Source organism: Cyclopterus lumpus, chromosome 22 (genome assembly GCF_009769545.1).
Source record: "Cyclopterus lumpus isolate fCycLum1 chromosome 22, fCycLum1.pri, whole genome shotgun sequence".
In the NCBI taxonomy this organism is placed as follows: Eukaryota; Metazoa; Chordata; class Actinopteri; order Perciformes; family Cyclopteridae; genus Cyclopterus; species Cyclopterus lumpus.
In genome coordinates, this window is record NC_046987.1 from 16945347 (window position 1) to 16970794 (window position 25448).

The window sequence follows — 25448 nt, forward strand, 5'->3', positions numbered from 1 at the left end:
GTGTGGGTGAAGTTTGATCAGATTTGATTGACATTAACCTGGAAACATAAAACAAATAAACCAAAACATCAGAATTGTATTTGTATGTTTTCAAACCAGCAGGACGAGCAAAAAACAAAAACACAAATACTAAAACCTTTCGAGACAAATAACCAAAACTGTTTCATGTGGGATCCAATTGTTCAGATTAAGAAATTGATTGAAAATAAATAAATATTTTAGGGCACTGAACAACACTGCAAAGTATCAGAGGTTTCAAACTAAATATATCAGCATCTGTCTTTAAAAACAGTTTCTGAGAGCAGAGTTCTGGCACAAAGTGTGAACAACGTGTTTACACATTTCACCATTGCTTGTCTGGCTACCACAGTGTTATATTTTATTTGATAGTACATATTGTATTTTATTACGTCTCCTCGTGCATCTCTTGCTTCTCACCCTCTTGGCCTCTTTGAGTTGTTTCTGCAGCTCGGCCTGCTGCTCCTGCATCTTTGTCTTCCACTCCTGCAGCTGCTCCAGCTGGATCTTGTGCTTCTCCAGCTCCTTCAGCTTGGCCTTGTCCTCCGTCCTCTTCATCTTCAGTGTCTCCAGCTTCTCCTCCAGGTCCTTCACCTGCGCACGCAGCGCCTCCTCCTCCTGTATGGAGGGCGATACCAAGGAGAAGGAGAAGGAGGACGGAGTGCGACAGAAGGATGCAGTGAGGAAACGGGAGATATTTGAAAATGAAGGACGGAGAGGAGAAGATGGAGATATTTCATTAGTTGTCACACATTTATAAAAAAGTAAATTCTTTACTGTTTCTTTAATCGTTCCAGTGAGTGGATCGGGAGTAAATTTTTCAATCTAAGGTAACAACAACTTTCATCTTTTTATGTATTAGGAAGCTTTAATTCCACTTGCCACGCAGTGACTCAGTGGAAAAAGTCAGCATTAAGACCCACACATGCCTCGCCGGGAAGGACACACGTAACATACGTGCTTCTACACATTTAACACACACACACACACACACACACACGCACACACACACATACACACACTACGTAAAAGCAGGAGATCTTAATTTAACCCTAAAATAAACATATCCAGCCTGTGAACAGCGACAGAGCCATCTCACACTCAGCAATTAAAGACTGGAAGTCACACCTTCGACAGCTTGTTAAAATGTTAGTGAGAGAAAAAAAACAACACTTCAATATCAAGTCACGCCACATCACTGCACCTGTGTTTCCATAGTGACGTCCTCCTGAGGGGATGAAATATGAATCAGAGCTATTATGTTGGCCTTTAAATTAGACTTTTACTAAATGTTTAAATGGTCATTTGTGACATTTAAAACACAGATAATTAAGCTTAATTACGCTTCATTAGCCATGTGCTCCAGAGATAATCACTTAAACTGCTTTGTCTCATTTCAGAGAAGCAGAAGACAGAAACTGAACAAATGATAGAAAATCACTTTCTCCTCTTTCTCACAAATTACCACTTCATAACAAAAGCATGAGCCTGTTGTCCACTAATGATATTAGATTAAAATCAGTAGTATCTGTGTATACAAGTCATGGTGGAGTGTGGTGTCCCTCAGAGCTCAATCCTGGGCCAACTTAAAATCCATTGGTATATTCTAGCATTCAGCAATGCTACTAATAAATAAAATCATCACACCTATGCAGATGACACCCCACTGTATACACCTGAAACCTCCTACAGCTCAAAGGATCCAAAGGACTGTTCAAAATGATCTTAGTTGCTTTTTGCCGTTTTACCAATTAAATGACGAAGAAGGAAATCCATACTTGACTTTGTATGGAGAGAAAGTACCTACCTACTAACCTCTAGATAACTAACTAACTAATTGTGACATCGGGTTACAATAAAATTCCCAAATATACACCAAAATGCTTTTCCTGAAATGTAGTGTTAAAGAAAAATATTTGTTGTACCTTTTTGTCACGACACACTTTATTTTATTTTTCCAGCAGTAAGCTGCTCCTCCATTTCCTTTGTGCTTTGCATTGTGGGAGAATGGTGTGCATCAATGGCACACTCAAAAACAAGCCTGTTAAGTATCCATACCGTCTGCTTTGAGAATACTTTATTTTGTTGCATTTCATGTGTGATCACACTACAGACTTTGTTGTTACTTTGCTGTTTCTCTTAGCAAAATATGTATATGTTTCCATGTTTTGTGATTTTAAAAAGAGAAACAATCATCCAAATAATAATCAGCCCTATAGTAAACTCGCAACCTGTGAGGGAATAGCCTGCCTCTTACCCAGTGCATGCTGGGATACACTGCAGCCGCCTGTGACCAGCCTGTGACCAGCCTGTGACCAGGATAAGCCGTTTAGAAAATAAATGGATAGATGGATTATACAACTAAAAAATGTGTGCTACATTACAAATTATAATCAAATCTGTTGTGCAGTTTACTGTTTGACCCTTTAATTAGGTTGAAAATTCAGGGTTAACATTTTTTATTTATTTCTCTATTTATGTTAAGACACCAGTTGAAGCCTTGTGCCCTTTCAGATTAGTTTTTCTTATGACACCAACACAAACTGACAGCTGTGTTCAAAAGCCTGTATATTTAGAGGAGCTACAGAAAAGCAAATGTCACATCTGATTTAACTCCCACACTGCTCCGACGGCTCGTCACTGCACTAAGAGTCTTAACACGTCTTTGATCTTGTTGGCACGATGTGCATTGTATTACAAAACAACAGTGTCATGTGCATTCCTTCTTACTCCAGATAACAGGCATTTAACTATTGTTTTATAGAGCAAAGTGATTCATCATCGCTGGGAATAGTCACCTGTTCCCATCCATCCATCCATCCATTTTCAATACCGCTTATCCTCATTAGGGTCGCGGGGGCGCTGGAGCCTATCCCAGCTGACATAGGGCGAAGGCAGGGGACACCCTGGACAGGCCGCCAGTCCATCGAGGGCACATGTAGGGACATACAACCATTCACTCTCACATTCACACCTATGGGACATTTAGAGATCAATTAACCTGCAGCATGTCTTTGGACTGTGGGAGGAAGCCGGAGAGCCCGGAGAGAACCCACGCTGCCACGGGGAGAACATGCAAACTCCACACAGAAGGACCGCTCCGACCGGGAATTGAACCCGCGGCCCTCTTGCTGTGAGGCGACAGTGCTAGCCACTACACCACCGTGCAGCCCTCACCTGTTCACCTGTTCCCTACATGTAAAAACCCATTAAATCCAACATGTACGCATTTACCACGTATTTCCTGAATTGTCCTAAGTTCATTGGCGAGCTGCCGTTTCCTGTAACTGTGACCACAGCTTGATGTTTGAAAGCTGATTACTGACCTTGCTGGGGATGGGGGCCGGAGGGTTTCCTGGGGAGTGGAGGGTGGGGATGACCGGAGCCGCCAGAGGGGTCTGGGCCGGCGTGCTGGGCTCGCTGCTGCTCATCTCGCCAGCAGAGGCCGAGGCCGAGCCGGACGCAGCCCCCTTCCCACCTGCAGGTCGGCTGGGCTGCTGAAAAAGAACAAAAACAAGGGGAAGAAATAATGAGAAAAAAACACTAGTGTATAATGAAAAGATCCCACTGGGTATAAATGACCGTCTGATGATGTTTTAATGGCCGTAACAAAGATACCTCACTGCAGGTTTACATGCATAAAGCATTCTGGTTTTGAGTCTTATTCGGGATGTTAACGTTTAACATAAAGTAAACCTGGCTGTTTCTCTCTGTATGCTTCCGATAATATGTGTGCAGGTGCAACAATCTTAACAATTGATGAACACGGTTTAGTTTCTAGCTGGATTTAGCTTCTCCATCAGATCAAACATGACAACAAAAAAATGACTTTCCTATTAAGTTAATTTATTATTTACCATTATATATATATATATATATATATATATATATATATATATATATATTCATTTATTTTTATCTATGTAACTTACAAACAAGGAAATGATCAGAAACTTGCATCCAGATCTGATGTGTACATGTGCACATAACCTGGATACTAAACTAGCATTAGTAGCAGCTAGCAGATGAATGCTAACGTACATCATTTATTTTCCTTTATTAGTTGCTAGTTAAGAGGCTAACCATTTTTCTTAAAGTTAATTAAGTTGTTTCCTCTCAAGCTTCAACTTTAATAACAGCTCACACATTTATAAAACTATTACATTTCACATTCATATAATCCACAAACTGACCTATACCCATATCACTGTTGAGAACAATCTGGTCCGTTTCTTTATTTGCTAACTGACCATTCTTGACCTCCATGACAAAACACATAAAACCATATTCAGAAAGCAAACAAAGCATTACATATGTAAAAAAGCTGTGCAACTAATTAAAACACCTGCTGCAGCGGAGAAATACTTGATAGAGACAGGAAACATAATGTATGCTGTAAATATAAATGTAAAGTAGAAAAACACCAATGTGCAAAAATGTTGTTGCTATTAACCAAAATAATGAAAATAGAATGGATTTGTTGTCATGTCGGGGGATGTGTAGTCACAGCTGTCTTGGCATCACTCACACACACACACACACACACACACACACACACACACTGCTTCATGAAGTAAATCAACAATCACACACAATAACATGACTCAAAGTGATAGAAATAGGAAGAACTGCCGACTTTGAGGACTGGGCTCACCTTGGGCCTTCTGGCCGTGGTCTGAGGAGAGGGAGGAGAAGAAGAGGAGGAAGTGAAAAAAGGTCAAAGGGCAGGAGAGGAGGAGAGGAGGGAAGGGAAGGACACAAACAGTAAGGGTTAGTGATTGTAGGCAAAGTTCATTTTAAAACTGGAAATCACAGACAAAAGGACGAGATGGTTGCATGAAACTGACAATAAAAACCTGCAAAAAGTACCACAATGAATCCATTATCGTGTAACACCCCAACAGATCTCTACTCTGCTGTGTTCTCCCCCTCATCTCTCTTGCCCTAGCTGGTCTCCAGGGCCTCATCTCTTCCACCCTCGTGACCAAATGCAGCAGCAACATGAACACTGAGACTGGTACGGCCATTGTATCCTAAATGGCTGCTTTGTGTCTCACAGACGAGGTTCACCGGAGCCGAATCCTGTCGTGCTGCACTCGCTGTGATAAGAGCTTGTTATCCTAGACAAGCTCCACAAAGATGTATCCACACTTTGTTCTTATCTTACTCCTGAGAGTCCTGGGTTACATTGTTTTAATTAAACTGCTTGGAGACGGTCGCCTTTCATCATGAAGAGCATCCTAAAACACAATGTGTTGTGAGAAGATCAAAGCCAACACTAAATGTATTTATTTGGCTGATTTGTAACTCATTTTATAGATGATATGGTTTCTAGATCAATTCAATCTTATATCAACTTTAACATGTATGTGTGTGTGAGGCTGGACAGCAATTCCACAGTATTCCTTCTCATTTTTACATATTAGAATTGTATCAAGAAAATCTGAAATAAAATGCGAAGGAAAATGTCAATTTGAGTTTCAAATTTCCTTCTTGACCTTGACAGAATAATCTCACCTCTCAATCCATTTAATGGCTTTCGATCATATGAGGGCTGCGGCAAACTTTTATTTCCTCCATTAACTGTTCAAATGTCTTGTTCAGTTTGACCAACAGTCCAAAACCTAAAGATTTTTACTCTGATATACAACTTAGAAATGCTGAAACTTCCTATTTTGGGCATTTTTGCTTGAAAAAGGTTAAATGAACTAATTGATTCAACAAATCTTTGTTGCTGCTCGAGATCGTATCGCATGACATTCACCAAATGGAGTTTGCTCATGAATTTGTGCTGTAGATGTCTAAATGATCACCATTTGTGGTGGATTATCAATGAATATTGGTAATACGTCATTACTTCATCCTTTTTATTTCCTAGAAAGTTTCTTGGAAAGCAATTAGAAAGAAGGTCTGAAAGCTGCGATTAAAGCCTAGTACATATTTATTCATTGTTCATTTATTATGTTAAATTCTTTACTTTCTTCCAGACAAATTGCACATTTCTGCATGTTCAGCTTAGCAGTTCATTGTAAATATTTATAAGAAGTGTGATGACTGAACACCGTTTCTGTAGTTACAAATGACGTTGTTCTTACCAGGAAACTCAAAAGGACACTATTGAAGTTGTGAGGAATTTATGGACCTGAAAAATGAAGCGCAACTTAAATATAGATGATTCAATAATTACAAAATATTGAATATTTTGAGAAAACACAGCCATATAAGATTGTATATTGAGGTAAGTAAATGTTGCACTTTAACATTTGTTCTACACTATATGGTGATCAAACTACAAGGCTGTACTCTTAGTTATCTAATCTCTCTCTCTCTCTCTCTCTCGGCCATCACTTTGGCTAGTTATCGTTCTTTATTGGATTAGAGCCGGATCATTCAGCAGAAATTAGCCCGAGCCAACAGCTGTACCAAATAAGAGCTGACAGCCCTCTTAAGCTATAGTGTCCTGCTGTAGATACGAGAACAGGTTGCACTGAAATCCCTTGCAGCCTGTTTGCTACATCTGCAACCAAGTGTGAAATTATTTGATTCCCCTCTGATGGACAAACAAAATAACAAAATCATTAAGTTCGTCAGAAAAAGGCTTCTGCATGATGAGGCCAAATAAAAGACAAAAGCTTGAGAAAGCAACACAACTGAACTCGAAATGAAACTAAACTAAAAAAGATTCTGCACAAGGCATGTATAGGCATGGAATAATTCTGCAAAAATTAGTGCTGAGCACAAAATAAACTAATAAAATGATCAAATGACGGCACTAAGAAGCTGCAGCTGCACTTATGCTTCTAAACTGGGAATCAGATTTCACTTGAGGGGGAAAAAAAGGCAATTCCCACCAAGACCAAGAGGAACTGAAACTTTCAAGCATGACCTTTACAGCAGGTCTGCCAAAAAAAAAAATGAATGGTGACGACAACAACAACAACAACAACAACAACAACAACAACAACAACAACATCCTAACAGATAAGGACGATCATATGGAGTTCTGTACCTTCCGGGGTGCAGGAGTCTGTCTCATCATATTTGCAAGAGAAGAAGATACACACACACACACACACACACACAGGAAGGTGATAAAACAGGGAAAGATGCTGGATCCACAGAGACCAGGACGGACAGACAGACAGAAAGACAGACAGACAGCTGAAGCCGAACAGACAGACAGGCAGCCACTCAGGCCGGGAAGCTGCAGTGGTGCAAATGGCCGCAGTGATTTTTTCCCAGGCTCCCCCTCCCTTCCTCTGTCCTCTTGCTATCGTCCTCCTTTATCCTCAGCTTCTCTCATAATCCGTTTGCCGGAGCAAACCGTCTCCCTCTCCTTTCTCTCCCGTTTACGACTCGGACATCTTGCCGCCGAGAGCCTCCGACCTGCTTCTGCTCGCAGGAGACGCCTCGCCTACCCTAACCTTCGTCTCCTCCCCTCCTGTGTCACTCCCCCCCCCCTCCCTTTCTCACTCTGCTTATTGTGATGTTCCAGCCCAGCCAATGCCCTGCTCCCGCATTACATCACTTTGCAGCCTCCTCCCTCTCTCCCTCCCCATGCTCATTGCTCCTCAACCCACTCGTTACCACAGGCAGACAGGGAGGAGGGGGGGTGAGACGGTGTGTGACTGGGTGACAAACACAGGAGAGGATGTAAGACGGAGGAGGGCGGGGCTGTAAACGGAGGCGAGAGAGGAAAATGAGCAGCAACGGCGTTGCAAGCCTCTCTTGTCGCCTAGCAACACTCAGAGAGCTCTCCTATGGCTCATTAAAATGAAGCTGACAAAAACATCTGATCTGTAATACAAATTAAATATATTAAATACATATTTTGTATCATATTTTAAATGATCTGCTGGTTGGAACTTTATTCATCCCGAGGGAAACTGCTGTGCAGCAGTTGCAGTACCACGCAGAAAATATAAAGAATGCAGGTTAAAATATAAATAACAGAAAATATATGTAATTGCAAAACAAAAAACATCATCCTAAACTTAATTATAATTGCTCATATTACACGTTGCTTCTTGACACTATAAGTTTATTTCCAGACTCATTCTTTTCACATTTTAACTTCCATTTAATTCTTCACATTAAGTCATGGAGTTTAATACCTTAATTACATGAATCTCAATAATGCAATGAATGTGCACTCATTTGCAGTAATTATGGGTGAACAATATGGATAACATGTAATTGTATGTTGCAATATAAATATATACAACAATAAAGTATTCCAAAAGTTCAATTCATTTTAAGTTACTTTATACTAATTATATTATGATGTACTATTACAGGTTAATCAGGTCCACCTTTTCCAGCTGCAACACATTAATATATAACTAATTATAATCCAATGATAGAATAAGAATTCTTATTCTCATTCTGCATAATGAATACTTTTACTTTGGGTACTTCCAGTATGTTTTGAACACAGGACTTTTACTTGTAACACAGTATTTGTACACTGGTAGTGCTACTTTTACTACTTCTTCCATAAAAGTAGAATCAATGCAAAATGGATTAGAACATTGAGTTTTAAGACTCAAACCAAACGTTAGTCTTGAGCTTTAGATGTAATACTGCTTGTAGTAAAAAAAAAAGGGGGATTTTAGTATAAAAAGTGATTTAATAGGTCAGTTCATTCCTTGAGCCATTTGAGTAGCTTTTATAATATCTTCCTCTGCTCCACTAATCTCCTTCTCTGCACCAACAGCTCGGCAGGACGAGAGAAGGACGTAAGAGGATTAATTAAATGGGAATACTCTGATTAGCTGTGAGCTTTAAACCTGAAATACTTTCACATTGTGGGCACGGTCAATAATTTGAGACGTCTGTGATGAGACTCGATGAGGCTAAAGTAAATACAGCAAGGTTGTGTTCCTTTGTCAGAATATTTGATGAAGAAGAAAAGAAGAAGTGCGATTGTTAAGAGAGAAAAACTGACGCAGAACTTCAGAGTTCAGGCTGCTGAAGCGGAGAGAAAAACTGTTTACACGTATCCGTTACAGAGCAGCGGAGGGAAATCTGTCCTGCTGAAATATTAAACATCTTCCTCTGTAAAGCGCTCACTTTCTCTGCAGCACACAGACTAAGTGCTGCTCTGAGACGACATCCAGGGAGACAGGCGGAGAGGATGATGGGTGAGATGTATCTAGTTCCCACACACACACACACACACACACACACACACACACACACACACACACACACACACACACACACACACACACACACACACACACACACACACACACCACACACACACACACACACACACACACACACACACACACACACACACACACACACACACACACACACACACACACACACACACACACACACACACACACACACACACACACACACACACACACACACACACACACACACACACACACACACACACACACGATCGCCCGACGCGCTCGACTTGTGCTGACCGGGCAAAACGACGACTGCTATTTTGCGTGCTCGGGGGAAACTCGAGAAGCAACGTGATGCAGAAGAAGTTTATCGCATCTGACATCAGTAAAAATAAAAATAATGAAAATGTGTTATTTGAAAGTTACATCACTTTGACCCCCTCACTCTATTTTATTGTTGTCAGCCACAAAGAAAGAGTTATTGACGACAACTGGGCTGTCATGAAACATGACGCTGTGAAATGAAAACAGACATAATCTTATTACTATGAAAAAAAGAATAATAATGATTTTGTTAATTTACTAAATTGAGTCACACTGTATTTATTTTATTAATTTATTTGTTAATTTATTAACTTGTTCATTCATGTATTAATCTATTCATTCATCTATTAATTTAATTATTTATTCATTCATTTATCTACGTATCTATCTTTTGATCTATTAATTAATTAATTAATTATTGAACACTTTGTGGTTCCATAAATACAGCGTATCCCTTTTATTTAAAGTAAAAGACTGGATAATAAATCAACGTGTTTTTGGTCCTATAACTCAGTTTTTCACTTCATTATTTATCATCTATTTTTGCATTTTGCTGCATGTTCTGACCGACGTCGGTGACATTTAACTGCTCACATCCCTCAGTTACATCTGAACATCCAGGTCTTCGTGGTTGAGCCTAAACTGAGCTGCTGAGGTTGAAAGTCAGCCAAACGGGAGACGATAAAGTAGAACCGAGTAGACAGGAAATCCATACTCTGCAGCAGGCCTGTTCTCTGCAGGCGGGGAGGGCGTCGGATTTCACCTCGGTCACCTTCTGACATTTATCAGCATGTATGAGTCAGCGAGGATTATTGTTAAAGAGAAGTGGACTGTCGGCATAAACCGAGTCGAGATGAATCCACATAAAATATCACGACTCGACTCGGTGCCCTTTTGGACCCAAAGAATGTTAAAAAATAAAATAATCTTCTAATCTTCAAAATGAACAAGCTGCAAGGACCCAATGTAAGAAAACAAAGGAGTTTAGGGTTGAACACCCACAAATCCACCACTGTGCTATAATGTCAGACCTGTTACTTCTTTATTTCATTCTTTGATAGTTAGAATAGATTTGATGGTCAAACATGTATTCTCTTTACAAAAACACATGGAAAAGTACAGTAAAAAGTTTAAAACTGGGTTTTTTAAAAATCCATATCCTCCCAAGGATTTTGTACAATAAACTTTCAACAGATAAAATACTAAAGGAGTAAACCGGAACACAATAACACGGCCCAAAACTCGGACTGCAACAATTATATTTTAATTAATCTGAATCTTCAATGAATCTGGTGATTTTTATGATTAATTGATTAATATTTCGGTGTGCAAATATAACAACAAATGTATGGCTTGACTTGTTTTATGTGACCAGCAATCCAAAACTCAAAGATATGCCATTTATAATCACATAAACTGAGGAAAAAAAGCAAATCCGAAGATTTTTACTTGATAAATGACCTAAATATAATCAATACATAGAAAAAAAATTAAAAACCAGCCCCATATATATCACATGTCTTAATATGTTGTTTTACTTTTACACAGGACACATCGCAGAGAAAACAAGTGGGAACCCAACACAGCAAAAAAATTAAGCTGACTGCATATTGCCGAGATGGCTTCAGCATGCAGACAAACACACACCAAGAGCCACAGAGCTGAGCCAAACAGACCAGAGCAGAGAGCACGGTGAGCAGAGGTCAGGTGACAGAGGTCACCTCTCGCTCGTTTCATTCGCTCACGTTCACTCTCACATAAAATCAGAGCGGTTCGGCAACAAGACCACGGATGGGCAGCTGCGAGGGGTCATGGGCTAAAGAAAATGAGCGACGAGGCCCGGTTGTCATGCAGCAGCGAGGCCGTTCAGAGCCACGGTGACCACGGTTACTACAGTCATCGGCATAACATCACCACTGTACCGAGGTTAGAGAAACATGCACCACCTTTTTGGGCTTCATCCCTCGCTGCGTGGTCGAAGGAAAGAAGGGAAGGAAGTGAGGAAGGGAGTGAGGATGGAGGTTAAAGGTCAAGAGAGGCATGCTGGAGGTGACGGGGGACTGAGGTGAGTCGGTGCTGTTCGATGGCGGATCAAAGACCTCAATCAAATGTACAGTACACTTTTTTCATATCTTCATTCACTTTTAAACACATTTCTCCATTCAGTTCATTTTCAGACACGTAAATAAATATTATTAAAACGTGTCAAACACGTCTGATGTATTATTGTAGAATTAAATAATATGAAAGAGATTCTTATGCCTTTACTGCATGAATATTTGTTCAATTAGTTTTAGTTCACAGAACCAAGAGCTCTTCACAATAACAATTTGGGTCACAATAATGAATGTGTTTATATCCATATAAATATTACTGTAACATTATGAACCGGTTGACATTTAATCCTCAATCCAATAAAACCTGGACTGATTTCAGCAGAGAAGAATTATTATAGTTTGACAGAGATTTAAGTCAAGAGAACACTGACAATACATTTAAACATTTGGGATTACATTTATTAACTAATAATTATCTAAAGCTGAGGAGAATTGAAGTATGGCAGTTACTCTCTATCCTTTAGAAATTGACTTTGCTGCATATGTGATGAGACTATTTTCTTAATAATATCATCATTATTATTCATCTTTTGCTTTAACATGATGAAGTTCAGGGTTAAATCAAACTGCTCCTCGTTCAATTAAAAAAAAATAAAGTCTTAATTTAAACTTATTCTTAAAACCAACTAGCAGTTAAATTGGAATTATGGGATTTTAGTAAAGTAATGACTCTCACTTTACTTTCACTAAATAAATAATCTGTCAGTGCATCGCAGCACACAGCGAGTGCATTTACAAGTAAACGTCGCCCTCTTCTGGTCAGATATGAAAACAGAACCTTTCGCTCTGATTTGCTTTGACATAATTTGTCTCATTTGGTAAAATCACAAAAGATTAAGATGAAGAAAATGTTATTTCTTATACATTTGTTTAAAATCTGTATTTCAATTTATGAATGGAGATTCTTCTCCATCCAAGTTAGATTACAACTACTGCACATTTAATGCACTCGGAGATTTTCAGTTACTCTCTTTTAGAGTGAATTAAAACACACTATTGAGTGAAATAAATGCACTTAATCACTGTAGAATAAAATAAATATACTATTTGAAAGAAGAAAAAAAGGAAGAATTTCTCTGATAAAGTCTGAAACAGCAGAGCAGGTGTGGCATTATTTCATTCATCACCGATATACACGGTTTAGTGAGAGAGAGTGTGTGTGTGTGTGTGTGTGTGTTTGTGATTTCCTGCAGGGGAACTTATCGTTATCCGACTCACCAGTTTAGTGGATTTGGGCGTCTCCAGGATCTCTGAGGAGATTAAAAATAAAGAAACAAAGAAAGTAAGAAACGTAGGTAAATATCATTATCAGTGTTTATCATCTTGACCAAGGTGTAAAGTCCCACAAAGATCCTGGTGCAAACAGGTTACGGTCAACATGACTTATTGTCAACACGGATACTTTTAGAGACAGTCGGATGTGGAACAGCCTGCGAGAGCAGAACATAACAGTGTTTTGTGGAATAGTGTGTAAGGTGCTTAAATAACTAGATATATGTAGTTCAAAATCTGTTAGAGCCAAGTAGAAGAGCCACTACAAGGAATTGGGAGAAGTTAGGAAAATAGACAAAAGAAATCTTGTTAAAAAGGAAAAAAACATGCAATTAGACATTATACAAAACTCCAAATATGAAAATGTTTTTAACACTGTTTTTTAAATGTTTGATGTTGCAAATGTTTTGCCAATAGAGATCCAAGTGAGAAAGCCAATCTAGCGAAGTCGCACCTTAAATCTCTTTCAGTCTGAATTGCAAAGACTGCTGCAGCACAAAGTTAAACGTGAAGCGAGAGAGCACAATTACAAATAAATATGTTTGATAAACTAGGAAAGAATTGTAAACCCTGTGGAATATTTACCCAGCAAAACATTCTAAATGCAGCATGTGAGCTAATCTAAAATAAACCTATACTTATAAACTTATACTTGTCACAACTTATGTTGTGTCATTCAATGATTGTGCATGTTGTTCTCTCTAATAACGTAAATGATGAAATTGATGCGAGAATGTATTCGTGGATTAGAGGGAGAAGCGCTAGAAAGCGTCACTGGTGCTCATGATGGTCATTAATGAAGACTTGAACGAGCAAAAGTAGATCCGGTCACATGTTTGGTTTCTCTGCTTCGTCTCACGTATAAAATGTCCTGTGAAGTTAATCAAAAACCAAAGTTGATTGTTTTATCATTTTTAATTCAAAACAATAATAGTCTCAAAAATCTTAAAATGCATCAGTGTCTATGCTTTTGTTTTGTGTTTGCTTTGAGTGTTTTGTACAAATGAAACCAAGAGGAACATTAATGTAAGTCTGTAAAATGTGTGAATGACAAAAAGGACAAAAGGAAGAGCTTTAACTCACTCGGACGTCCTAATCCCCTCTGGAGATGAGCATCAACTGTACATTTCTTTAAGTGTAAACATTAAAATCTATTTAAATTCTCTTGTTTTAGGACCATCTGTCCATTTGGTTCAATGAACTGCTGCGTCTCCCTTTCAGGTAACAACATCTGAATGAAGTCTCAATTTGCCTGAAAGTAGTGGGAACGAAGTGGACGCTACTAAATTGAGGGATGAGGGATGCAGTGAGGCGCAACCATGGAAACAGTGAAGCTCCACCCTCTCAAGGATGTAAAACATATTGGTGACCACATGTGGAAAGTATAGTCAACTTATTGTCTCTAGTTGAAAGCAGAAAGGACTCTCATAAAATTGATCAGCTAGAAAATAAGGGATTTTATATACAGTGAGTTGTTGTACTTAAAGTTATCAAGTTTTTAAAACATACAATGTAATCATTAGAAACTTTAGCTTTATGAGATTGAAAGTTAATTCTTGAACTTGGAAACAGCTGCAACGCAACTGTTTTTAAATGTGGCTTTATTGGCATGAATGTTTCAGGGAAGAAAACAATGTTGCCAAAGTATTAAAATAAAAATGTACACAATAATATTAAAAATATCTTCTTAACTATAATTATTTAGATTATTTTATATCTTTTATTTTATTGTTTTTTACTGTAAAACACTGTTACTTTTGTTTGAAAGGTAAAAATATATTGTTATTATTGTTGCACAATATTCTTCAGATGATGATGACGATATAATCAAAAGCTCCAGAACTAAAAATGGCCAATGTGGGAAGATTGTTATGTCAACTGGTATTAAATTAATTTCTCCTTAAGTTGTTATTATCTGTCAGTCGTACCCAAAACTGTTTAAAACCGGTGCCGGATGTCTATGATTGTTTTGTCTTTCATCTCTTTGTCTAAAAATAAAGACAAACTCCCGTTTACTCCGACGTGGGTAAAAAGATGTTTGCTGTACGCAAATAGAAAGACGACGTGTTTAGTTTAGTTTGACAGCAACAGAACATCTGCAGAGCTTTAAAGGACCAGCAGTGCACACAGAGGGATTCACACCCACAACCTTGTGCAGAGCCGATGACTCACTCTGCGCCACACTCAACATGAAACCAGACCCTGTAATGAGAGATTTACTGAAGCACATTTATATTTCAGATCTTTAGCAGAACCCAGCGTGAGCTCCAGTGGGAGAGCAGGTGGGGTTACACTGCCTTGCATAAGGGCACTAATACACTGATACATGTATGATGTGGTGATGACAAAAAAACATTGATTGTCTTAAGATGCAGAAAGACCCACAGAATACTGAAAACTGCTGATGAATGACGACCAAGGACAGAACCATCTGGATGCGTGTGTCCTTACCTCGCTTGGGAACCTTGCCGGTGCCGGGCTCCGGCGTCTCCGGAGACGTGGTGTCGGCCCCGTCGTCCACCAGCTGGATCTAAGACAGACGGAAAGCAGTAAGACAGTTAGTGAAGTCCTCCAGTGACTTTTACTGCTACAACTGTCAGAGCTAAAGGGGAACTCCAAAAACAGAACGTATTGATGATACAGCAAGCGGGTCGTTCTTTTTCTTCCATCTCCATGGTGATCTTTACAACTGCAGTGCAGAGACCGGTGTGTTTGTGTGTCTGTACCTGAACAGCTGGGTCACAGCAGGTAACATTTCATCTCTGTGCTCACTCTAGCAAGAATCACACGATTAAATAGATTAATTATTGTGGTTTAACGCCATTTTCTCTTTGGTACGAACTAAATGTATGTTGTCTGAGTTCATCCATTTTTTGGCACGAGAACTTCCACAATGTATTGGGTTAGTTGGTGGGAATATTCTTACGCTGCAACAGATGCCTGTGGGTCTTCATGCAGTTCACTTCCTCTGTTTCACTCAACGGTGCACCATCACCTGTGATGGAATATATGTTCATGTCTTTCTCCAGAACCGTCACATTTCCTTGAGTGTTATTCATGGGACGCTTTACTTCAGAAGAGACACGTTTTGTGTGTCTAACTTCATGTCAGACTATTCCTACTCTATCTCTGTCTCAGCACTGTGGTGACACAGCATTTACAGCTGTAAGTCATACTGACACCATTACATTTGTTCTCTAATGAATGAATAATTCTGAATAATTTTAAATCTGCTGATAGCGTTTTTTACTTGGACATCTACAAGTGGCATTCATCAAGTTAAATCAAGCAAAACATCGTATAACCAAACCTCACAGAAGAAAACTATTGTAAATTTGGTTTAGGATTAGAGTACGACATGTTCTTGCATGAGGCCGGATGTGTTATAAGGTGCCCTGTGGAGATTCAGACCTCTAGTAGCAGTGTTGTTTGTCTAACACACACACACACACACACACACACACACACACACACACACACACACACACACACACACACACACACACACACACACACACACACACACACACACACACACACACACACACACACACACACACACACACACACACACACACACACACACACACACACACACACACACACACACACACACACACACACACACACACACACACACACACACACACACACACACACACACACACACACACACACACACACACACACACACACACACACACACACACACACACACACACACACACACACACACACACACACACACACACACACACACACACACACACACACACACACACACACACACACACACACACACACACACACACACACACACACACACTGCTGTCAATGGCTGCACATCATACCACAGGTAGTAAAACGCACCAAAGAAACGCTGCACTTTACCAGCAAAGAGAGTGCAGAAGAAGACTGAATGTAAACAATGCAGGATTTGAAATACTTTCGAAATGGTCTTCACAAATGTTGCATGTAGAAGAAGCAAGTGCATTCTACACTGTACTCTATCCTCGAGTATACAAACATTGTGTTTTGGTGCTGAATGTAAATATATTTTTGTTTGTTTACAAGAAAACAGAGCAAAGGAACCTTTAACTTTGCCAATTGTGCTCTATGAGTTTGTGTTTACTGTTTTTACATGAGAAAGTTACAGGAGCTCATTAAATATGTAGTATGCATGGGGCATTTTGCAGTATTTTAGGAGTAAAAGATAAAGCTGTTTCACAATCCAAAAACAAGCAAACACGCAGCCTGAAGCAGTAGAAAAAAAAAGATAGCACCGTGCAGACAACAGAGGAGAATATCAACCCCCACACAAACCCACTGCGTCAAATGAAAGTAAAATCAGAAGTAGAAAACTAAACAATAGATAGATGGGGGGTCGTTGTGGTTGGGTGCTAGATGGTGGAGACAGCGACATCATCCTCTGCTTTAGATTTATAGAACTAGACATGATAGGAAAGTATAGTAAAAAAACAAACATTTTAGTTGTTACCTGCGATTGTCTCACAAATATCCCACGATTCTCCTCGCAGGTGAAGTAGCGCTTGCCCTGCACGGTGCCGTCGTTCTTGCCCTTGGCCTCGTCCAGGATGACTCCCACCCATTTCCCTGAGGCGAAGAGCGTGTTGCCGATGTAGGCCACCGTGCCGCGCTGCCCCTTCCCGATCACCTCCACCAGGGAGCCCACTTTGACGGGCCGCCCGCCCCCGTCCGAGCTCATCCTGCTGCTGCCGCTGCTGGTGGTCTGAGATGTGATGAAGAAAACACACACTGTTAAAACATGTTTGCCTCTGTGCTGTTAAAAAGGGGCACCGTTTGAAAGTCGTGGGTGTTTACCAGACAGGGAACGAAAGACACTGTCAAGTTGCATTTTTGGATAGCGTATGATTTCGTGGTTTTGCAGATTGATGAATATTAGGGATTTAAAGTTGGGACATCCTGGCCAAATTTGACTATAAGTCCCCCGACTTGTAATACTACATGGCTGTAGTAACCCTTTAGGACAGTCTCTTGGACCCACGTGACAACCACTAGTTCTGAAAAGGGAGGCCAATGCAGAAGTGCCTTAACTTTCATTCTCTTTAATGGCCACAAGGGGGCGAATCCTCTGGTTTCAAAAATAAGTCTGATTGTATAGAAGTCTATGAAAAAAGGACTCTAATTCTCTCTTGATGTATTAACTCAGTAAACATGAGTGTAAAGTCTCAGTTGCTAGATTCAAGAATGATGTTCATTTAGTAAATTATGGGCCATTTAGAGCCAAATAGACCATAAAGCAGAGTATGCTTTAGGGTGGGGCTACCTTGTGATAGACAGATGGCTAACTGAACAGTATACAGTCGCTACGTCACTCCTCCGCTGTCTGAATATGGTAATTTATGTTCACTGGTTGCAAAACATCCCAGATGACGACGTCCGAAATCCAAGATGGGTACGGACAAAATGCCGAAATCAAGCCTTTAAAACCTCAGTCCACAAACCAATGTGTGACGTCACGATGTCCACGTCTGATATCGTCTCTGCTTTGACTCAAAACATTATAACTGGGATTTAACATGGCCGCCAAAGATTGTTTGACGCATGTGAGGGTTATTAAAATAAAATAGAGGACCATCCTCTCACAACTATGTGCACATCTAGCTTTTCCAAGACCAGTGCATTCTTAACAATCTAACTTAATTTAAATGTACTATTATGATACAAACTGTCTAGTCCATTAGCATTCATAAAACATCTTTTAAGAAACTGCATTAATTGCTAATGTGGCCAAACGCATCACAGACCTTTCATCGGTTGTTGTTATGATTTCCAAACCACAAGATGACATCTAACTTGAGTGATAACCTCTTAGAAAAAGGACAGCTCAACTATATCGGCTTCTACAAGAACAGACGGCAGAAAGTTTACTTAATGTATATATTGTACATTTTAACAGCGTATTAAACATTTTGTGGCATTCAATTACTCTCTAAAGCACAATTTCACCCCAACCTGATAACCGTAGGCTTGCTAGGGTTAAATGCATCATCGTCACCTCCATGTTGTTATCACCACCACCACAGGGGTTTCTTCCCTTTTTTCCCTGTCAAAGGTTATTTATTTTTTTCCTGATTCGATGTGAGGTCCTGGGACAGGGATGTCGTATGTGTACAGATTGTAAAGCCCTCTGAGGCAAATTTGTAATTTGTGATATTGGGCTATACAAAATAAACTGAATTGAAATTGAATTGAATTGAATGACCCTCAAGCGAAAAGGTAACGCTTCCATGGTCTGGCTAAAGGTTCAATCACTGCTTTATTGGATACATCATAAACACACATTTCTCTGTTTGACTCTGCTATGATACATATAATAACTCCACATCTGCATCAAAAGGATCTTCTACAGGACCACGTCAGCACACGGAGACGAGCTGCTGAGGGAAAACGACTGAACAAAAAGCAGTTCTGTCTCGTCTTGCACTCTCTCATTGTCAAAATCACAGTAAAAAAAAAAGCTCCGCACAGCTTTTGTGACAAATCCATGGCAACATGACGATGTGTGGGGAACAAAATAAATTGCGCTGTAAAAAAAAAAAAAAAAAACGTTTCAAGACGGGACCGCAATATTTTATAATCGAATAATCCTGCATAACCCAATTTACAGTGAGATGCCCTAGAAGTGATGGTGAGTCAGCAGAACAGAGAGGAGCAGATGTTAGTACTGAACATGCTCTCCTTGAGCTACTGTAAACACACACTGTCTTTGTGTCTCACTCCCAAAGGTTAAGGACGGTGAACCAAAACAGGCCGACAGCAGCAACATGAAGGTCTTCTAAAATATGAAATATTATAATCTGTCTCTTGCAAGGAAGGTTTCTGTGATCATGATTTATGATCCAAGTTTGGACTCTACTTTTAGACCTTTAGTCTCCATTGCTTAACTTGTTGACAACTTATAAATAAACCTTTTTTGACCTGGGTCCAGTCCTTTGAATACCTTTTATTAACTAGGACAAAAACAGTAAAAACATAAACTTCAATAACTCATTTAGTTCATATGAATAACATGTTTGAGGCTGATAACGATATCAATAGTTTTGAGTTTTAAAAATCGAACATCATATGGCAAATATTTTTTTTCCACAATTATGTAATAATTTAGATGTACTTCTACTTAAAGCTCCTAAGGAACTTTCATTTTGTGTGTATTTTGTCAGTTCATGTGGACAAAAGGAGTCTTCGAGCACCAGATTCTCTTTAGAAAGTCTCTGTTTACTGCAGCAGGCTCTGACAGTCTGCCCCGCTCAGTCCTGGTGTGGTTTACTTATGTAGGTCATATAGAGGCATCAATATTCAATTGAGATATTACATTTTCCTAACCAGTTAAAAATGTACTTGTGAGAGTATTTCTTTGTAGTATTACTATTACTTCTTCCACGACTGACTACCTAAAACATATTTTTTACATTGCTCTGCTTCAATTTCAATTTCTTACATTAAACTGTAATATGTGGCAGGCCAGTTAATAGTCAGCTTATCAGGCATAACTCAGAGCTACAGTATCAGTGTATTTCTCTACTAAGATATCTTAAGGTCCAGGTCTTCTTCTGGTTCTTCTCCTCTTTCTTAGTGCCGACATACACAACCAGACATCACTTAACAGATGCGGTTCTTTTATGAGCATCACTGCAGCGGCAGTTATACAAACTCTGAATTCCCATGATCACTTAAAGCCTAATTAACCTAGCTTATAATTCATGACCAATATGGAAAAAGACGTTTGAACTGGTTCTGTGCAGCAAACGCGTCCTTGAGTCTACTCGACATCCATTTAAATCCATCAAATCACTCCAGATTCATAACGGAGGCATCTTTGGTTTACGGTGAGACTCACATGCACCTGACAATCAAACAACCTTTGGGGGTTTATGAATCCTGCCGTCTTTAAAGCCACAAAACAAATCAAACAAAGGGAGTTTCGAACGGGCTGCTGTGCTCCAGCCGACGGTCCGTAACGAAGCCTTCGGTGTTGTACCGTCATCGTTGCTCCGACCTGTTTTGCCATGTGCTGAAGGAAGAGACGACGTGCTGAATTATTTAGTGACACTCTACTCTTAAAGCACGCAAGCTCACGCCGACTTTAATGATTAAAAGAAGATAAGAAAAACAGTGACACAGGCTCATGTGCAGCACTGTAACATCCGGCTCTGGTATCAGACGGCATGGCTTTGTTTTCTAAAGTAAACTACTGAAACGCTGTCTTGCACACGATTTTAATAGATCGGCTCCATGTTATGTAGGCTGAATTACAAAGGAAGCATCTCTCCTTGATAAGTAAGGAGGTTTTTTTTGCTTGTGATCTGAATAAAGAAACGAGCGTCTGAAAAGGTACAGTACGAGCGCTGATGTCATCCCTCCCAGTGAGAGGAAAGCTGCCTGAGTCAGAGACGGATGACAAACAGGAAGTCCTACGGTGCTCATGGATTGCGTGTCCAGTGTCTCAAGATAACAAAAAGCCAGATGGTCCTACTGTCACGTATCATCTCCTACTTTAGAGAGTCGTCACAGAGGTCTGAATCCTAACATCACAGCGGCAACGTTGAAACAGGAGGGGCATCTGAGCCAAACAAAGAGGCGGCAATTCAGACAGAGGAATGCAGCGCTGAAATGGATTAGAAACCCTTCTATTCAAAGTAGGAATCGACAGGGAGCCGATGACAGAGTGAAACAAATTGAGCCGACAGACCAGAAACAATGGCACAACGATCAGGACCAACTTAAACAGCACAGTCCGGGCCCATTCATTCACCTCACTGGGATGGATAAACACCTTGTACACACTCACCCGGGTGTACGTGTTCCTCCTAGTCTGTGACATGTTTCCTGGTCGCCCCCCAGACCGCCTGTCTGGACTGCAGGAGTGTTATTGGGGAGAGCGTCGGACAGACAGAAGGGGGTCTAGGAGAGGTGTGTGGGGTGGGGGGGGTTAGATGATGCTGCCGGAGCGTCTCTCTTTCTCTTAACAGAATCACACCATCCCTCTCCTGATCCAGCACTGCCTCGGCTCTCCAAAGTCCCCGTCCCTCTTCTCTGCTGTTGCCAGAGGAAAAGCCGGCTGGGAGCTTTTGGGCTCCGTCAGAAAAGTTTCTGGAGGGGCAGACGGTGGACGATCCACCTCCGCCCTGATGAATGGACCGGAGGAAAGCGGCAGAGCAAAGAATGGGGGGGGGAAAAAAACCATCAAGCGTTGGTCTGCTGTGAGTGCATCAGCTGAGCGGCAGCACTGCACTGTGCTAGTGTCTGCACTGGCTTCTGCAGGAGGGAGTGTGGTTCAGGCCCAGACTGAGGAACTGGGTCCTAAAGCCTGCAAATACACCTCTTAAAAGCTTCTCAAAATAAACTTGACAGTCATTATTTCCGTTACATGTCCTCACAGCATGCCCATGCATACATTTGGGATGATGCAGAGGTTTGGAGTCGCAGGAATGCTCAATAAAAGAGTATTTAAAGTCCTGATAAGACAAATAATTAAAGCACAAAATGCCATAATAAAATCACTTGAGTTATGAATGATGAATCAGTCAATAAAAACAACGCCTTTAAGACCATCAATGTAGCAATGGGATATTAATAAAGAGCCCACATGTATCCTCGCGAGGCAGATTACTGTCAAATTTCTACAGGAAGGATTTCACTTTGTTTCTTCTACCAAAAGAGGAAACAAAAACACAGGCCGGCATGTAAGCATTTCCCAACCGGGGGGGAGAGAACCAGTTTGACTCAATCGGATGCTGTTTCATTGTGGTAGTACACAAAAGACCCAGGTGATGCTCTGTAACGCAGCACACCGTAAGCAAAAGCCAGCGGATTGCATTAGGGCCCCGCCTGGTGCCGTGGCCCCGTCACAGAGAGAGGATTAACTCTCCTTTATCAGCTTTTATCAGCTAACTGCATGGCTGGGGCTTTTTTTTTTTAACTCTCATTCCCTTCTATTTCTGTGTTGTCATCTTTTTTTTGTTCGAAATGAAAGCAAACGCTGCAGGGTTTATGTGTAAAAGCCTTCAGCTTAGAGGCTGATAAGAGATGTTGTAAGAGTATTTCAGCATCAGAACAACATGAGACTCAGGCTTCAGGGGGGGGGAGATATTTCTTTTACCGAATAATGCAACACTCATAAAGCTTCAGCAACCAAACATGAACCAGGACAACAACATGTACTTCCTGTAGGGGAAGTACTGATGGAGTCAGTATGGTTGTGGCTTCAAGGCCTGTAAATAAAACTCCCAAAAGGACATATATAAAGTTTGGAAAAGATCTTAAAAATGCTAAATTCAGCTCAAGATTTCAGATGCGGGAGAGTTAAATGCAATTGAGGATTTTTTTTTTTTTAATGAACCTCTGCAGTCTTTGCACCCTTTTATGCAAATGCAAGGGCAGCATCACATTTGTGGGAGGTAGAAGAGAGAGGGGGCGGTAGAGGAGAGAGAGGGAGCCCTTATCTCTCACTAAAGAAATAATAGGGAGACAACCAGCAGACAGACAAATAATCAAAGAACTGCCTCCTTAAAAGAAAAGGAGCACAATGGCAGAGAAAAGGGTGTCACCAGCTCAGTCAGACGCCGTCTGCTGCTGGGAGCCTTTTTCAGACCGAAACGCAGGAAGGTTACAGGAACAGAGGTGATGCAACGCGACCAAACTGCACCGGTCTGCAGGTCCAGGAGGGACAAATGAACACCTCCAAACAAGGTAAAGATGAGCATGTCTACATCCTGGAAGCTAGTTGAATCATGGGCTGATATGTAAACTGCTGTGTCGTCAGTGTGTCGTCAGTGTGTTTAGGGCTGCTAATGACAATTTCTTCTTTGAAATGAATCTTTTTTTTCTTTTCTTTTTCTTTTGATGAAGTCTTTGTTCATTTGATATGAACATGAATGATGAATACTGAATGTTAGCTTCCAGATCTCAAAGTGACATCTTCAGATTGTTGACTTACCCTCAGAAAAACAAACTATTAGTCTATAAAGATATGAAATCAACTAAAATTAAGTCAATTAATTAACTCAACTAATTAAGACAATTAGTCAATCAACTAATTGATTGACTAATTGTTTTAGCTCCAATATAAAAAGGCAGTATGCTATAAATATATAGGCCACATAAAACATGTGTAGCAATATATGTTATCAATAAATTATATAAAACAAAATAATTAAATATTTCTTGAATATTAAAATAGTTTTCAGTCACTAAATATTCACTCAAATGGGTAGGTTTGCTGCTTTTCATAATTATAGATTATAGTTAATGAAATATATCTGGGTAATTTATTGTTTGTCAGTCCCAAAAGCAATTTGAAGACTTTTACATTCTCTTTTTTTCTAGGATTAATTAACCAACACAATTATGTGTAGATGAATTGACAATATAATGTAATATAATAAATAGCTATGGTGAGCTTCCTCTCCACCACATGCATGCTAATGATATTCAGCCTGGTCTCAACACCATCATGGAGAAAAATAGGTTATCCATAGAAAAACAAGGACAGAGACATTTTATTCCCGGACTTCTCGCCTATTTGTATCAAATTATAATGAAAGTGCTCAATTTTAACAGCATGGTTAACTAAACTAATCCTGACAAAATGTAAATAAAAACGTCTAAAAGAGCTGAATCTGTAATCTGGTGCCATCTAGTGAGACTACAGGTCCATCAATACCCTAAAGCTTCACTTACCAAATTAATGATGTTTCAGTCATTTATTTTACATTATTAGCAATGTATATTCCCCCCAAAGAATCTAGTTAAGTAATACCAATAATATGCAGGTTATGTCTGTTGGCAGTTATAGTAATTCACAGCATGGGTGTGGCTGCCCCCTCACGTGCCATTCTCTCCCGACAGATTAGCCGTAATTGGATGAGAAACGAGGAAAAACAATCTGGATTGTAGTTTAACTAGCTTTAATCCAAACGAGAATAAAGCCTTAATTATCCCAATTAACAGCTGCCCATCGGGATCCACACAGCCTCAATAATCACCAGCAATAATCATTAAATGTTTTAATAATCTCCCTTATTGAGCCCTTTAAATGTGCAAATTGTGTGTTTTAACGGGTGTGACTGGTGTTTAAAATCACCTTTTGTGGCGGATGTTAGTCGCTGTCAGGTGTCAGTTGGGACACTCCCTGGCCAGCTGCTAGCAAGAGGAGCCGTTAGCTTCGGTTGGCTTTCTCAAACCAAAAAATATCGAGTTAAATAACAAGACGCGCACGTATTATATTTCTAAACAGGTGTATGTGCGTTTTGGATTCATCGCCCATTGATCATTGACGACATGCAAGTGTTGAATCGTACCCGTTTGTGTCCTAAAATCCGGCTAACGGCTCAGCTTCGTCCCCCGACAGGCGACATCCATCCGTGGAGGTCTGACCGGACACATCCGTCCTGAGGTGTCCAAGCTGCTGCCTGACGAGGCCCGCTTCACACAAACAGAGCAGCCCGATATGTTATTTCTAACAGTGTATAAATATGTAATTGCCGAATTCACCGTTAAATAAAATGACAAGGTTAAAACACAG

The 25448-nt window shown here is 40.1% G+C and overlaps 1 protein-coding gene and 1 long non-coding RNA gene across 4 annotated transcripts in view; one reads left to right on the top strand and one right to left on the bottom strand.

The window, feature by feature from the left end:
* The window catches only part of dctn1b (dynactin 1b), a 38748-nt gene extending 13427 nt beyond the window's left edge, over positions 1 to 25321 (bottom strand). The window contains exons 1-7 of one of the 3 annotated variants that reach the window (XM_034525286.1): positions 25225 to 25321; positions 17379 to 17630; positions 15332 to 15410; positions 12827 to 12858; positions 4673 to 4693; positions 3345 to 3515; positions 439 to 636 (exon numbers count right to left, since the gene is read on the bottom strand). In XM_034525286.1, the coding sequence (XP_034381177.1) occupies positions 439 to 636; positions 3345 to 3515; positions 4673 to 4693; positions 12827 to 12858; positions 15332 to 15410; positions 17379 to 17606 (729 nt within the window). In that variant the 5' untranslated portion in view covers positions 17607 to 17630; positions 25225 to 25321. Of the gene's footprint in view, positions 1 to 438; positions 637 to 3344; positions 3516 to 4672; positions 4694 to 12826; positions 12859 to 15331; positions 15411 to 15806; positions 15823 to 17378; positions 17631 to 21713; positions 21788 to 25224 lie in introns of those variants that run through there. The other 2 variants (XM_034525284.1, XM_034525287.1) reach the window with 2 other exon arrangements.
* LOC117725245 lies at positions 23394 to 25447 on the top strand. Its single transcript, XR_004608910.1, has 2 exons — positions 23394 to 23614; positions 25275 to 25447. It is a non-coding gene; the product is annotated as an uncharacterized LOC117725245 (long non-coding RNA).
* Position 25448: the final 1 nt, after the last annotated feature.